At 56.4% G+C, this 14,310-nt stretch overlaps 1 protein-coding gene and 1 long non-coding RNA gene across 5 annotated transcripts; one reads left to right on the forward strand and one right to left on the reverse strand.

Moving 5' to 3' along the window:
- Window positions 1–857: 857 nt before the first annotated feature.
- LOC309599699 (zinc finger protein RFP-like) lies at window positions 858–7,133 on the forward strand (the record flags this gene model as incomplete). Its single annotated transcript, XM_082331394.1, has 7 exons — window positions 858–2,623; window positions 3,858–3,953; window positions 4,188–4,412; window positions 4,622–4,644; window positions 5,247–5,362; window positions 6,293–6,352; window positions 6,610–7,133. Exons 1-7 carry the CDS (start codon window positions 2,369–2,371, stop codon window positions 7,131–7,133), a joined length of 1,299 nt encoding a protein of 432 aa, XP_082187520.1. The 5' UTR covers window positions 858–2,368.
- Window positions 6,693–12,378, reverse strand: LOC309599700. 4 transcript variants are annotated; one of them, XR_014230312.1, is made up of 4 exons: window positions 11,556–12,378; window positions 11,335–11,444; window positions 7,496–7,929; window positions 6,693–6,827 (listed from the first exon to the last, which is right to left on the reverse strand). It is a non-coding gene; the product is annotated as an uncharacterized lncRNA (long non-coding RNA). The 4 variants fall into 4 exon arrangements; XR_014230313.1 differs by lacking the exon at window positions 6,693–6,827 and having other exon boundaries at window positions 7,150–7,632; window positions 11,556–11,998; XR_014230314.1 differs by lacking the exon at window positions 6,693–6,827 and having other exon boundaries at window positions 7,151–7,929; window positions 11,556–11,976.
- Between the last annotated feature and the right edge of the window lie 1,932 nt (window positions 12,379–14,310).

Consider the following 14,310-nt stretch of genomic DNA (forward strand, 5'->3'; position numbering starts at 1 on the left):
TTTGGGACTCTGCGGGTGTGTGCTGCTGGCTGGGATCTCTCCGCGGGCCCGGCGGGCGCACAGCTCGGGCGCCTGCTTGGCTGTTCTCCGCAGAGATGCGAGCGCAGGCCCCGCGGCTAGGCTGGCACTGACAGAAAAACTGGGCTAAGCTATGCGTGTTTTCAACACCTGAGATTGACTCTCAGATTCCAGAAACCACAGCAATGAGGAATTGCAATTATTTTGCACGGGGCAAATGAGAAGAATAAGCTTTTCCATCTTATTCCAAGCCGGTATCAAACTAAGAGACAGTCTTTATATTTCAGGATCACATGTGCTTCTCGGTTTCTTGTCTTAAACAGAGAAGGACAACAGTGAGAGGGAAAAAAACCCCTTGAAACAGGGCGCAATCTCCAGCTGCAATGTTACCTACCACCTCCCTATAATCCTACAGAAAGAATAGAAATGCCCAAGTCTGCTCAGTTCTGGGGTGCTTCTGCCCTGGACCCTCGGGTAAAAAACCCAAAGCAAACAGGCAGCGGTGTCCCGGCTGGCACCAGACTCTCCTTCCTAAAAGTCGCAAGCAGCTTCACTGTCGGGAGCAGCCTCTGCCATCCAGCGTGTCGATACTTCATTTTTAAGAGCTTTCTCTCCTGAAGTCTGCAGACGCAGACTGCGAACCTGTCGCCTTCAGTTCCAGCTGGGCGTCTTGGTTTCTGATGCCGTTTCAAACCAAGCAGGTGAAATCCCCCATCAGAGAGTCGGGCAGCCGAAGGTCTCGAATCCGCACGGCCCTGGGGGACACAGCGCCTCAGCAGCTCCGTCCCGCCTCGGCACCCTGGCATCCGCGCCTCATCCCGCCTCGGCACCCTGGCATCCGCGCCCCGTCCCGCCTCGGCACCCTGGCGTCCGCACCCCGTCCCCATCCTTCCCCTCCCGAGCAACAACTGCGGCATCCGGAGCCAGGTCACCCCCAAGGGCCAAGCACCCGTCCCCGGGGAAAGGCAGCAGGGCAGCCCCGCTCCGTCAGTGAGGACGGGGGATCAGACCCCGGCACTGCAAACCCAGCTGGGGAACAGGACCGGAGGGGACGAAGAGGAGGAGAGAGAAATGTTTAATTAGAAGCAAACCTCCAAGGCAGCTGGGGGCAGGTGCATGCAATTTCTTTTCACAGATGCAAACTGTGAGCTACGAGGAGGAACAGGAGATGTCAGAGAGCGCAGGGCTGGACCCGGACCCTAGCGAGGAGGCGCTGGCCGCTATGGATGCAAGAGGGGCCTGCAGTGAAGTCCCTCGCTGCGGGAGCCCGTGCCGCCTCCTGCACCATCTCAGCAGGGTTTTGCTCCTTTGTGGTTGTCCAGGGACACACCAGGGCTCTGGCCACCACACCGTTATGGCTTAATACAAAGAGCTCAGTCTCTGACATGGAAAATATTTGCTTGGGGTGACACTGGGTGAGCATTGCTCGTGTGCATGCCCTGCCTTTAATGGCAAGGTGATAAACCCTTCCAGTGAAGGGCTTTTGGCTCGGTGATTCACTCCCCCGCCTGGTCTGCTGGGAGACCAGAGCGTGCGGCCAAGTGCTCCGTGCATCCGGGTGGCAGGGGAAGGAGCAGACTAAAGAGGCAAGGAAATCTGTCTAAATATCTTTAAATCCCTACAAAATGGCTATCGATGACATGCGTGCTGATTCATGCAAATGCTCTCAGCACTGCTGATACTTAAATGCATCCAACCAGCTGCCTGAGCTCAAAATAAACCCGGAGGGGTGGAACAAGACACCCAAAAGCAATAATCCTGGGGTTAATCTGGGCTGAGAGCAATCACTCCCTAGGACCATGAGCCACTGCTGAAAGATGCAGCTGATCCGAAAAGAGCTGCGAGCATCGTGGTGGAGAGTCCTACCTGCCTCTGGCTTGTGAACATGCAGCATCGTGAAGCGCATAATGAAGCAAGAGAAAAATGGAAGAAACATCATCTTTGCAACAGTGCGACCTACGAAGAGGGACAAGGCAAGGAGGGAAAAAAAACAAACCACTGTGGGCAATGCAGATGGAGGAGGAACAAGAAAAAGGGGAGCTGGTCTGTAGAAAGGGGGTTTGAAGCGTGTGAGCTGGGTGACTGACGGAGGAAAATCCTGCCGAGGACAGCAGGGCTCCTTCTGGGTTAAAGTCAACCAGGTCTAAACACCAGACCCCCCCTTAATTTAAACAAGGGTGGGATGGAAGGAGCGTTGGGGGCTGTGTTCCCCTTCCTCTGGCCATGCCGTGCCACCAGGGCTCCCAGAGCTGCCCGGGGGGCCCAGACTCCTCACGGGTCCCAGCCCCCGCGCTCGCTCCCTTCCCGATACCGAAAGTGAAAGAGCCCGAGCGCCTCCACCCCGAACACCATGGCGGCAGCCGAGGAGCTCCAGGAGGAAGCGATTTGCTCCATTTGCCTGGATTTTTTCTGCGCTCCGGTGATGCTGGACTGCGGGCACAACTTCTGCCGAGCCTGCATCTCCCTGTGCTGGGCGCGGGCAGCCGCCCCGTCCTGCCCCCAGTGCCGGCAGCCCTTCCCCGGCAGCAGCGGCCTCCGGCCCAACCGCCCGCTGGGCAACATCGCCGAGCGGCTGAGGCGGCTGGCCCAGCCCGGCGGGGCCGAGGTGAGGCTGCCGGCCGCCTCCCTGCCCCTTTCTCGGCCGTTTCCTCACATTGATGAGGGAAGGCCGCCTTCTCCACGCTAATTACCTCTCCTACCGAGGCGCTTTGCCGTGACGCGCAAGGGCGGGGGGTTGCTCTGCGTGCAGTCCCTGCGCTGCGTAGCTTTTTGCATCGGTCTGCTCGCTGCTTTCTGAGGCGTTCTGTGCAAACGCGATGTTTATAGATGCCTGTTGGAAAGCTTTCCAGTCTGGGGTTTGCAAAAGCCCACGCTCTCTGCAAGGAGCCAGCAACTGCACCCTCTATGCTTTTTGTTTGTTTGTTTTTTCACCAATGGCTCCCTGTTGCTGCAGTTTCCCTTTTCCGTGCTTTGTGGCTTGACGTAACATTTGCCAAGTTTGCAGCAGGGTAATGGGGGTCCTCAGTACCCTGCTGCGCATTTCCATCTGTGACATTATAATCTCCTGCCCTGGTGGCCCCCCAGCGTCCCTTGGCACGGTGCTGTCTGCCGGACCAGGGTGGCGATAGGGATTGTAATCGCTCTTTAATACTATTTTGATTTTTGGCATCTGATTCCATAGGGATTCTATGCAGGCACTGGGCTGTGGTTCCGCTCCAGCTGCCAGTGCTGAGCTCCTTGCTCACATCACTCACACCAGTCCCCCCAGTAGCTGGTTTTGGGGCCACAGCCCCCTCCCAGACACCATGGCTGGCATTCGGGACCCTGAGCTGCTCCAGCAGCTGCACTGAGACCCCACGGACTCCAGGAGCTGCGACCGCAGCCCCAGGGCGCCTGCACCCCCGTCCGACTGCAGCAGCTGCCCCACGTCCACGGCGCTGGTCCCCCCAGGAACCGGCACTGTGTCCTGGCAGCACTCACACCCATGGGATACGGAGAGATCGTGCAAAAAGGTGGTTAGGAAAGGATTTAATGAGAAGGCAGGACAGACTGCGGGGACCAGGCGCAGGGCTGGGTCAGACAGGCGCAGTGACCAGCTCTGTTTTGCACATGACCAGTCCCTTTTATAGCCCTTTCTGCCTATTCATCCCCGGTTCCTCCCCAGTCCTCTTCCCCTGCGCGTTCCCTCATCGCTTTTGGGTCACACGGACCCTCGCGAGCATCCTGGACCCACAGGTCCAGAGAGAGATGTCCACCTGTGCCAGAGACTGCTGATGGCAACAGACACAAAGCACACACGTGGGTGGTGAGGAGCTCCTAAAGGACGTCTCTTCTTCCAGGAGCAAATGCAGTCACAGCTGGAGAGCCTCCGGAGAGAGAAAGGAGAACTGGAGAAACAGGAAAGGAAGGAGCGATGGATCTGCCAGGACTATCTGGTAGGAGCACAGTGCTACCGGGAAGAAGTTTGTTTGGGGAGGGTGAAGAAATGTTGATTCTTGGCCTTTGGAGCTGGGAGATTGAATCGTTGTGTCCAGCTGTTGGTGCACAATAAGCGCCCCAGGAATCCCAGTCATGCTCCACACCAGAAAGTAAAAGCCGTGGATGCTTTTAATTGCTGCCTCTTCCCATGGTCCCGCCCTCCCTTGAGAGGATTGCTTCTGCTTGTACAGGAAAAAGTGAAGGCGGAGAGGCAGAAGATTGCGCCTGAATTTAAGCAGCTGCGACAGTACCTGGAGGACCAAGAGTGCCTGCTGCTGGCTCGGCTGGGAGAGCTGGAGAAGCAGCTTAAAACAAGATTGAAAGAAAATGCTGCTAAATTCTCCAAGAAGATTAGTTATCTGGATGGCCTGATCAAGGAGAAGGAGGGCCAGCTGTCAGGACAGGAGTCCCTGCAGGTGAGGTCTGCTGAAGCACCAGCGCTGTCTTGGCACACAGCACGTGAGGCACCAGCAAATTGGAAGCATGCGACGGGCTGATCTTACCCTGATTGTCTTACTTATTAATCTTACCTCGCTGGTGTGGCCGTTCCCTGCGTAAGGGGAACGTGAGGAATGTGTGTGCAGGATAAGTAGCACTGAGCTGCTTTTCTCTTTCTCCCATCTAGGATGCTGGTGACGTTTTGAGCAGGTATGTGTGGCTTTCTCCTTTACAGCACACTTCTGCTTTGGGTTGCAAAGATTCCTGCCCCAGAACAAAGCTGGGTGCCTCAAATAGCAGGGATGCCCTGCTGATGTTTGTATTTCAGTTTTCCAGAGGCCGATGAACCAGTGTGACTCTACCAAGAAAGTCTGTCCCTGGGGAAATATTCGAGGACATTTCATTTCTAAGGTCTCTGGTTGCAAGCCTGGTTGGCTTCTCCATGACCGCTGCGGAGCGACACTAAGGCGCAGAGACCAGGGCGCAGGGCCCTTGGCTCAGGCTTCAGCACTTGCTTGTGACACAAGTTTGCTCTGAAGGGACAGGGGGACTGGGGGCACCAGGACCACCACTCATAATAGACATTTAATTGGCAATGAGAGCATCAGGGCAGGGTAGTGACCCAGCCAGTGAGACCTGCTGTCTCTTTTCTCATTGATGCTCTTATGTTAATAAATAAATAAATAAATAAAAAATTTGAATGAACATTCTGGAGGGTGTTGATCCAGCTGGAAAGTGGCCTCTAGCAACTGGCACTAACAGGAGACTGAGTTAAAGGAGGAATATAAATACTGTGGCTTGTACGACTCCAGGTGCGAGAGGGGAAAACTCCAGCAAAAGGAGCGGATGAAGCACGAGCTGAAGAAGGAGCCCGGCGTCTGCTCAGAAGCAGCTCCCACGCTAGAGGAGGTAGCAAGAAACCCCCCAGGTACAAAGCAGGGATCTCAGAGGAGAACAGAGAAGCATCCCGGGGGTGGAAAGAATGGGGTGGTCAATGCGTCAAGGGCCTGCAGAAGGGAGAAAAAGCTGAATATCCTTGTGTAGCATGTTCTGCCCTGGGGTGAGAGACACCCTGGAGAGGTGTCACAGCGAAAGTGGGAGGGTGTTCCCTTTCCTCCCTGCGCCCCCCGCTCTCTCTTCATCTCCCTTTGCTTTTATTTTTCCCCAAAAGAATAGTCAACATTATTGTTGATTCACATCATCAGCCGTGGAGCCCACTAATAAATTGCTGTGCGTGTGAACCTGTTCCAACACCCTTCGTGCAACACCTGGCTTGGATGCTGCCACAGCTCTTTCTGCTCTCGATCTGTGCTCCAGACCTGCTCCGTGGTTGGAAGTGGGTCAAGGATGTGAACAAGTCCCAGATGGCCCAATATGCCCGAATGATTCTCAGCTCATGCTCTCCTAATGAGGAGGCTCACGCCCAAAGAAGTGATTGAGAGGGCTGTCAGGCAGAGCCTGCCGTTGTGCAGAGTCATTTAGGCTGGAAAGGACCTCTGGAGGTCATCTAGTCCAAAGCTCTGCTCAAAGCGGGTACCGCTAGGTGGGAATGCTCTGGGTTTTCTCCACTTGAGTTCTGAATATCTCTGAAGACAAAGATCCCACAACTCCTCAAACCATCTTGGTGACCCACCAGACATGCTGCAGTATGTCCATGTCCATCTCCTGCTAGGTAGCCCCAAATTCTTTTCTGCTCCTGCTGCTTTAGATTTCATCCTTCCTGCTTCAACTGGAGAAGCCGGCAGGCGCAGCAAGCAGCGTGTGCGCTGGGGAAGGCAGGGTGCAGTGTCTCTGCCCACCGCCTCCCAGTGCTGGTGGTGTTATCAGAGGTGACCTCTGGGCTCCATCTCTCTTTCAGATGCTTTGGCAACTGACACAGGGGAGGGAGTGGAGGAACCACAGGGACCGTACACCAAAGGTGAGTTCTGCTGGGGAGCCTCCTCCCGTTAACTCTGGTGGTGAGGGAGGCAACACATGTTTTGGGAGACAGTGAATCTTCACATGCCTTGGCTCAGGGCACAGAGCTGCTCCCCATTTTGAGCTAACCACCTTCTGGAAGAGAAGTATTGCCAGGTTTTCTCCCAAGCCAGGACCAAACATGGACCCAGCATGGTGAAACTCTTCCCAGGACTGATCTCTACCCCCTCGTTCTCTGACCCATCTTCTCTCTTGCAGTGGACGTGACTCTGGATCCAGACACAGCTCAGTCCTGGCTCATCTTGTCGGAAGATCAGAGAAGTGTGATGCAGGGAGCCACACAGCAGAGCCGGCTTGACAACCCGGAGCGATTTTACCCGTGGCCTTGTGTTCTGGGCTGTGAGGGATTCAACTCGGGGCGACCATGCTGGGAGGTGGAGGTGGGCTATGGGTCCTGCTGGGCAGTGGGAGTGGCCCTGGAGTCCGTGAAGAGAAAGGGACCAATTGACATCAGCCCCGTGGGGGGGATCTGGGCGGTGGGGCAGTATAAGGAGAAGTTCCAGGCTCTCACTTCCCCATCTCCCACCCCTGTCCTCCCCAGCATGGTCCCCCGGAGGGTGCGGGTCTGTCTGGATCATGCAGGGGGGCAGGTGATGTTTGTCAACGTGGACAGCAAGGCTGTGATTTTCACTTTCCCGCGAGCCACGTTTGCGGGGGAGCGAATCCACCCCTGGTTCTGGGTGGGTAAGGGGTCCCAGCTCAGACTGTGTCCTGAGACCTGAGGAGGGGTGTCCCTCCGAGCAGGCTCTGCTGTGGCCACCCTGCCCTCCTGCGTCCCCATCTGGCTAGTCCTTGGGGACTCCCATCTGCTTACAGATCTTCTGCCACCTCCATCTCCAAGCCTTCTGCTGTGAGCCTCAGAGGCTGTTGAACTCCTCTCTGCCTGCCCACGGAGAGTAGGAATTGCCTCGCTGGGAGAAGAGATCCATGGGCTTCCCCAGCCTTGGTCCTACCACAGTGGAAGAGGCTTAGAGCAGGGTGAAGAACGGCCATTTCTGGGGACATACTTTATTTACAGGAGCCGTGAGGGGGACTGAGGGGCATAGCAGGCGCACTGGAGTGCCTGGTGATGGTATGTTTTTACCTGAGGAAATAGGCAGATGGGTCAGGAGGACGAAGCCTTGCTCAGCAGCGCAGCTGGCCGTGGGGCGACGCTCTGTAGCCCTGCAGCCTGGGCAGCCTCCATGTATTAGTCCCTGTGGTTGGCCTGATTTGATTCTTCTGTTAGCTCAAGAAAACAGAAGCAAATATTTGTCTTTTTGGGAGGTGCTAATAGGATTTACATCTCCAAAGAATTTTGTGGGTGGAGTTATAATCACTGCTTTTTAACAAATCTGTGCACTCTATAATTCTTCAATGTTTGACCATTCAGTTTGTTTCTCTGGTTGTGATGAGGCTCTTGGAAAGAAAATTTAGAGGTTTATATCTTCTCCAGCCAAAGAACGAATACCAGGAATTTGCTGAAGTTTAGGAAGAGGCTGTAGGAATTGGTGGTTTGAGGCTTGCTGATTTGTAGAACTGCCAGGATTTGTGGCATTGCATTGTAGGAGCAAAAAATATGAATAAACAAAGTAATATGAATAAACAAATTTATATAAATAATCAAAGTTCAAATGCTGGTCAAACAAACATGAAACTAAATTCTATCCCACAAGACCTTGCTGACAGATAAGAAGGGCTTTAAACACATTGGCTCCATCTACTTCTGTTGAAAAAGCAGAAAGGGAGGCTGGGGGCTGGAGCGGAGGGAATTCAAAGAACGGTGAAGAGAAACAATGCTCCAAACACAAACTCTGCCTAGGATGCTTAATGCAATCTCTGGAAAGGGGGGGTTGTGAAAAAGCATCTGTGAAAGTCCTAGCTTGAGCAAGAGTTCACCCCTTTCTCCTTGCTCTGTGGCCAGAAGCCCAGGGTGACCTGCTGGGTTTGGCTGTGGTGCTGCTGCAGGGTTTGATTCCAGCTCTTCCCAGACACGAACCCAGCTGCCTTCGTGCTCTGGCTGTGGGACCTCGCCTTCCTCCCAGTGTGCTTGTGGAAATGCAGAGCGCCGGCCCCGGCAGGGGTAAGCTGTCCCTCCTCCTGCACGGCACACTGTCGGCTTTGGCACCAGGAGCTGAGGACGTGCTGGCACCAAGGTGTGGGCAGCCACTTGGAGACCTCGTCCATTCCTACCAGGATTTGCCCCTCTTCTGTGCTCTGTCAGGAGCATGAGTCTGGGGATTGGCTCCTTGGATGTTCCCCCGGGCTGCTTTGTTGGATTGCTGGTCCCACGGATGTGCAGAGCCCAGGTACAACGGGATGTCACCTGTCCCCGGACAGTGCCGGAGGGGTTGGTGAGCCCGTCCTCTAGTGCCAGGGCAGGATAGCTGTGCCTGACCTGGGGCTGCAACTCTTTCCAGCTACTGGAGTAGACCAGGGAGACTAATGCCTAGCTGCCATCACAAAGGTGACAACTGAGTTGGCACTAAGAGGGTCCAGCCAGCAAAGTGGCTGGAGAAGATGAAATCTAGGCTGGACCCAGGCAGTGTTCCCCTTTGCCTAAATTCACGTTTTCATCTCCTAAGAGCAGGAGTTAGCAGGAAAGGACAAAGCAAGGTCCTGGGGAGCAGGGACCCACGCACCTTTTCCAGGTCTAGCATGTCCTTTGAGTGTCATTCCCCCAAAATGCTAGTTCTCTGGAGCAGATCTCTGTCTGGAAGGCATGGCCTCTGAGGAGCGGCTGAGCGCTCCGAGTTTGTCTCGTTTGGAGAAGAGGAGGCTGAGGGGCGACCTCATGGCTCTCTGCAGCTTCCTGAGGAGGGGACGTGGAGAGGGAGGTGCTGCTCTCCTCTCCCTGCGATCCAGTCACAGGATGCATGGGAATGGTTCAAAGTTGCACCAGGGGAGGTTCAGACGTGACATCAGGAAGCATTTCTTTACCAAGAGGGTGGTCAAACACTGGAACAGGCTTCCTCAACAAGTGGTCGATGCCCCACGCCTGTCAGTGTTTGAGAGGCATTTGGACAATGCCCTTAATAACATGTTTTAACTTTTGGTCAGCCCTGGAGTGGTTGGCAGCTGGACGAGATGATCGTTGTAGGCCCCGTCCGCCTGAACTAGTCTGGTCTATTGTGTGTGAGGCAACAGAGACCTTGATGGGGGGAGATCAGAGAACAGCACGTCTGTGGGAATTGGCTCGCCTGTGGACTTCAGACACTTCTCAATTTCTTGCTTACCTTCCTTGGCTGTCCCTACAGCTTTTACTAGTGCTCTGCTGTAAGAAATGTGCTTAATGCACATGTCTGAGAACTGGAAATAAGGCAATGAGAGGCTTTGGATGTATGGAGAAGATAAGCGTTATCATGAGCCCCAGCATCCAGCTATGTTTGTTTTTTTTTTTTAATTTAATGATTAAGCTTAATTGAAAAAAGCCAGAGACACTACTCCAGCACCTTTTAAGGAATTTGAAGCTGCTGTATTTGTCATGGCTTTGTACAGAGCAGCTCTGCAATGCCCCTGCACTCAGTGCCACTTCTCTGCCCTGGGGCCACTGGGCACCAAGCTCCTCCATGCACCGCATGGTCTCTGCAGTCCCAGCTGCGGGGTGGAGGGGATGAAGGAGACTCTTTGGGGGTGTCCATCTCCAGGACCTGCCAGTCCTCCCACTTGGTGGCCAGAGGAACCATGTGAGGAGAAGCCAGCAGGACACAGGACCGTCCCAGTTCCCAGCACCAAGACCCAAGATGATGGTGTTCGCCTTTCCAGTCTCCCCCCTGCCACCCACGCTCCCTCTGTGTCAGGGGCACAGCTTGAGCCACGACTCCATCCCCACCCAGAGCCACGGGTGTAGCCTCTCCCTGGGACATGAAGCCAGGCAGAAAGCAAAGATCAGGGCTTTGTTTTCAGCGTCAGCAAATGCCACCTGCCTCTCTGTAAAGTCCAGGCAGACCTGGATGGCCCTGGGGAGGCAGGCAAGGTGCAGGGGAGTCCAGTCAGGGTCAGTGAAAGCGTAGTATTGTCCAAACCACTGCCCCACGGCCCAGATCCCTTCCTGGGGGGTAAAACTGAGGACCCCCTTCCTCCTGACCGACTCCTGGGCCACCCCCACAGCCCACCAGTCCCCCGCCTCAACCACCTCCACCTCCCAGCAGTGCCTCCCCGCAGCAAAGCCCTGGCTGCCCAGCACGCATGGCTCCGTGTCGAACCGCTCGGGGTTGTTGGGCAGCGAGGTCCACTCGTCCCCCCGTCCCACGCCTCTCTGGTCGCCAGCCAGGATGAGGAAGGGGTTGGCGGTGTCTGGGTCCAGGGCCACGTTGGCTGGGGACAGAGGAGGAGAAGCTGCTCAGGACAGGCAGCCCCAGGAGTGTGTTGGGGCTGCATCCACCCCAGCAAGAGAAAGGACAGGGCAATTTCCTTGCCACTGCCCAGAGATGTCCAATGTGGGGTGGGAAACCCCCTCATGCTGGACTGCCCCAGCCTCAATGCTGCCCTGATCCTGTCCCTGCTCCGGATCCAGGAGCTTTTATGCAATCCCTGGCCAAGGAGACCCCAGTGTCCTGGAGGAGGATGCACCCGAGTGGATGGATGCAGACACCTGGACCTGAGCCTGGGCATCTCTAGTGCTGCAGGAGTGAAACAGGAACGTCTGGGCACAAACTGGTGCAATAGACATTACCGCAAGGCCCCAGATTCCTGTTTCTTTCTGTGGGCCATGGAGGGAGCCAAGCATGGCAGCTCAGGTGTCTTTGGTGTTGGTGGTGGGTCTACAGCACGAGGAATTCAGCTGGGGGTGTTGCAGCCACCAAGCCTCAAGCCCATGACAAGCGCAGGCTGGGACAAGCCCGAGGTGCTTTGACCCAAAATAGCTCTTCCACAGCAGAAGCAGGATGCATTTTCTCCTCAACAGAGTACAGTTTCCTCTCCTCTTCCCTTCTAAAAACTCACCTCTTCCACTCATCTCCTCCACCTCACTGGCCAGGGTCTCCCTCTCTTCTCTCTCCATCCTGGATACCAGCATGTGTGCAGAAAATCAACAGGAGGGGAGGCAGGATTCCCTGTTGAAAGTGGAAATTGCAAGACTCAGAGATCACCTAAAGATGATAAAGAAGCAGAAGGTATGATGGAACTCACCACATTCAGGCACTTTTTAGACAGCCAGCACCCACCTGCAGGCTGACTCCAGGAAAGGAGGTTTTGGATAGGTCTGAAGGTCTTCAGTCTGCTCTCCACTCCCCTGACCTCCTCATCAGCCCGTGGCTGGACTGGGCTTGCACAGCATTTCCAGCTTGTTCGAGGGAGCAGATCAAAGTCCAGAGGGGCTGGATGGCCCGGAGAGCACAGCTGGGAGCCCGGCACCTTCGCCTCTCTGTGGGGGACCACACCACTGGAGCTTCCACCTCCCTCCTCTTGGTGACCGCCTCCCATGCTCTGAAGCTGCTGGCGGACGTGTGACCTCATCTAACCCTTGAATTTGGGAGTTCCCCGCCGATGTTCCTGCAGTGCCCTCGTCCTGTTTGCATCACAGGATCTGCTCCGTCTCCCCTCCCTTCAGCCAGCTGCGGGTGGGTGATAAGAGCCCGCTGCACCGCTGGAAGGGGCTGTATCTTCCTGCGTCAGGGTGCTCAGAGCCCTCCTGGGTCAGTGGCACCACGTGCACCTCCGGCCCAGTGCGATGTCGCTTGGGGACACCAGCCACAGACCAGTGGCCATGCTCTGGGTGCGTGCAGGCTCTGTACGGTGATGAGGGAAGAGGTCTGGCTCCTCGCAGGTGCTGCTTGCCCAGATTTGTCACGCTGCCAGCGGGTTTCAGGGTGGAGATGTTTGCAGGGCATGTGTTACTTCGATTGCTCAACTGGTGAATGGGGAAAAGCCGATGCTGGACTTTGCGTCCCACCTCTCTGTTCTCCGGGCAGCTTTTCATGTGCCCAGGGGCGATGGCCTCACCCCGGCTTGGCGGGAACTGGTGGCATCCACGCTGCTTTGTCACACCACTCTGAAAGCCACCACTTGTGCACAAAATAGAGTGCAAGGAGACCTGCTGCCAGATGGCTCTGCTGCCTGGCACTGGGACGGGGGCCTGGGAAGGCAGAGCTGGGGACAGACTGGCTCGGCAGGGACTGTTCAGTCAGGGACCGCTGTCGCATGGTGGCATGGTGGGGGCTGCTGCAGGGTTAAACGTGTACCCACCCACCCCCCGGGTCACAGCCTGCCGCAGGCAAGGGGCTGCCTTCAACAGCACCCACCTGCAGGACCCGGGCCACCCACCAGCACAGGCAGCTGCGTCCCCTCTGCCTGCGGGGCTGGCAGAGGCAGGCGGTCACTGTGCAGGCACGGATGTGACGCTCTCCGGGTTCACATGCACGTTTGCAGACCCTCAAGGAGCAGCAAGGCCCCTCTGTCCACCCGGTGCCCCTGCCCAGGCCCTCGGCCCTCTGACCCCCCACGGGTCCCCGGCTCGCCAGCCGGTCCGGCCTGGTGCTCACTGCAAACAGGCAGCACTCACACACTCGTCCCACGGGCTTCCCGCACTCCTGGGCCCCCCAGGCCCCAGCATGGACCCTCCGCCTGCCTGACACCCCTGCCTGGCCCTGGAGGCTCCAGCTCGCCAGCCAGCCAAGCGCACGGACCGGCGCTGTTTTACCATGGCCGGGCCCTTTCATACCCCTTTCTGCCTGCCCCCACCTTGCCCTCCCTGATTCCCTTCCGCTGTGCACGCCGTTAGCTGCTCGCATACTTCCACTGACACCCCCCACTATCTGGGACCCCCCAGCTTCTCATCCTTACGGTTGCAAAAGCCAGGCTGGCCCTCCCTGAAGTGATGCCTGCAGATTTGTGAGAGTCCAGCGATTCGCATTAAGTGATGAGGTCGGTTTATTATACTTATCTCCGCTACCATTTGTTGGCCGGGTCTGTGTCTCTGTGTGCTGCATTTATTGCCTCCCTCTTTTCCTTGTCATGCTGTCGTGGTTTGACCCCAGCCAGCAACGGAGCCCCACGCAGACGCTCGCTCACTGCCCCCGCAGTGGGACGGGGGAGAGAATTGGAAGGGTGAAAGTGAGAAAACTCATGGGTTGAGATAAGAACAGTATAATAATTGAAGTAAAATAAATTAGAACAGGGAAAGCAAAAGCCGTGCACGCAAGCAAAGCAAACCAAGGAATTCAGTCACTGCTTCCCATGGGCAGGCAGGTGCTCAGCCATCCCCAGGGATGCAGGGCTCCATCACGCGTAACGGTGACTTGGGAAGGCAAACGCCATCACCCCGAACGTCCCCCCCCTTCCTTCTTCTTCCCCCAGTTTCCATACTGGGCATGACGCCACGGGGTATGGAACAGCCCTGGGGCCAGGCGGGGGCAGCCCCCCTGGCTGTGCCCCCTCCCAGCTCCTTGGGCACCGGGCAGAGCACGGGAAGCTGAAAAGCCCTTGACCAGTGTGAGCACTGCTCAGCAGCGATTTAGCAACAGCTTAGCACTGCCCAGCAAGAACCAAAGCATCAGCGTATCATCGACATTGTTCTCATCCTAAACCCAAAACACAGCCCCATACCGGCCCCCAAGAAGAAAATTAACTCTATCCCAGCCGGAACCAGGACACATGCCTTTTGGCAAGGTCCCTTCACCCGAGCAGATGCTCTCACCCCCGTGAGCCCCCCCGCTCCCGGCGGGGGACGGGAGGGCGCCGGAGGCGGCTGGGCTGAGCACCCGCGGGGCCGCTGTCGCGACACATCCCAGGGCGGCAGCTTTCCCTGAACAAACCATCCTCAATGGCCTTGCCTCCTGGCTGGGGGGGGGGCGGGGAATTGCTGTTAAGCAATTTTTAAGCTCGTGCTGGGCTTAGCTCCCAGCCCTGCGCTGCCTCGGGGTGTGAATCACAGCTCTGCCACCGCCCTCGTCCCGCGGCCGCCGCCGGGCTTTTCCCCGG

This window comes from Platalea leucorodia, assembly GCF_965183815.1.
Source record: "Platalea leucorodia genome assembly, chromosome: 21".
Lineage (NCBI taxonomy): Eukaryota > Metazoa > Chordata > Aves > Pelecaniformes > Threskiornithidae > Platalea > Platalea leucorodia.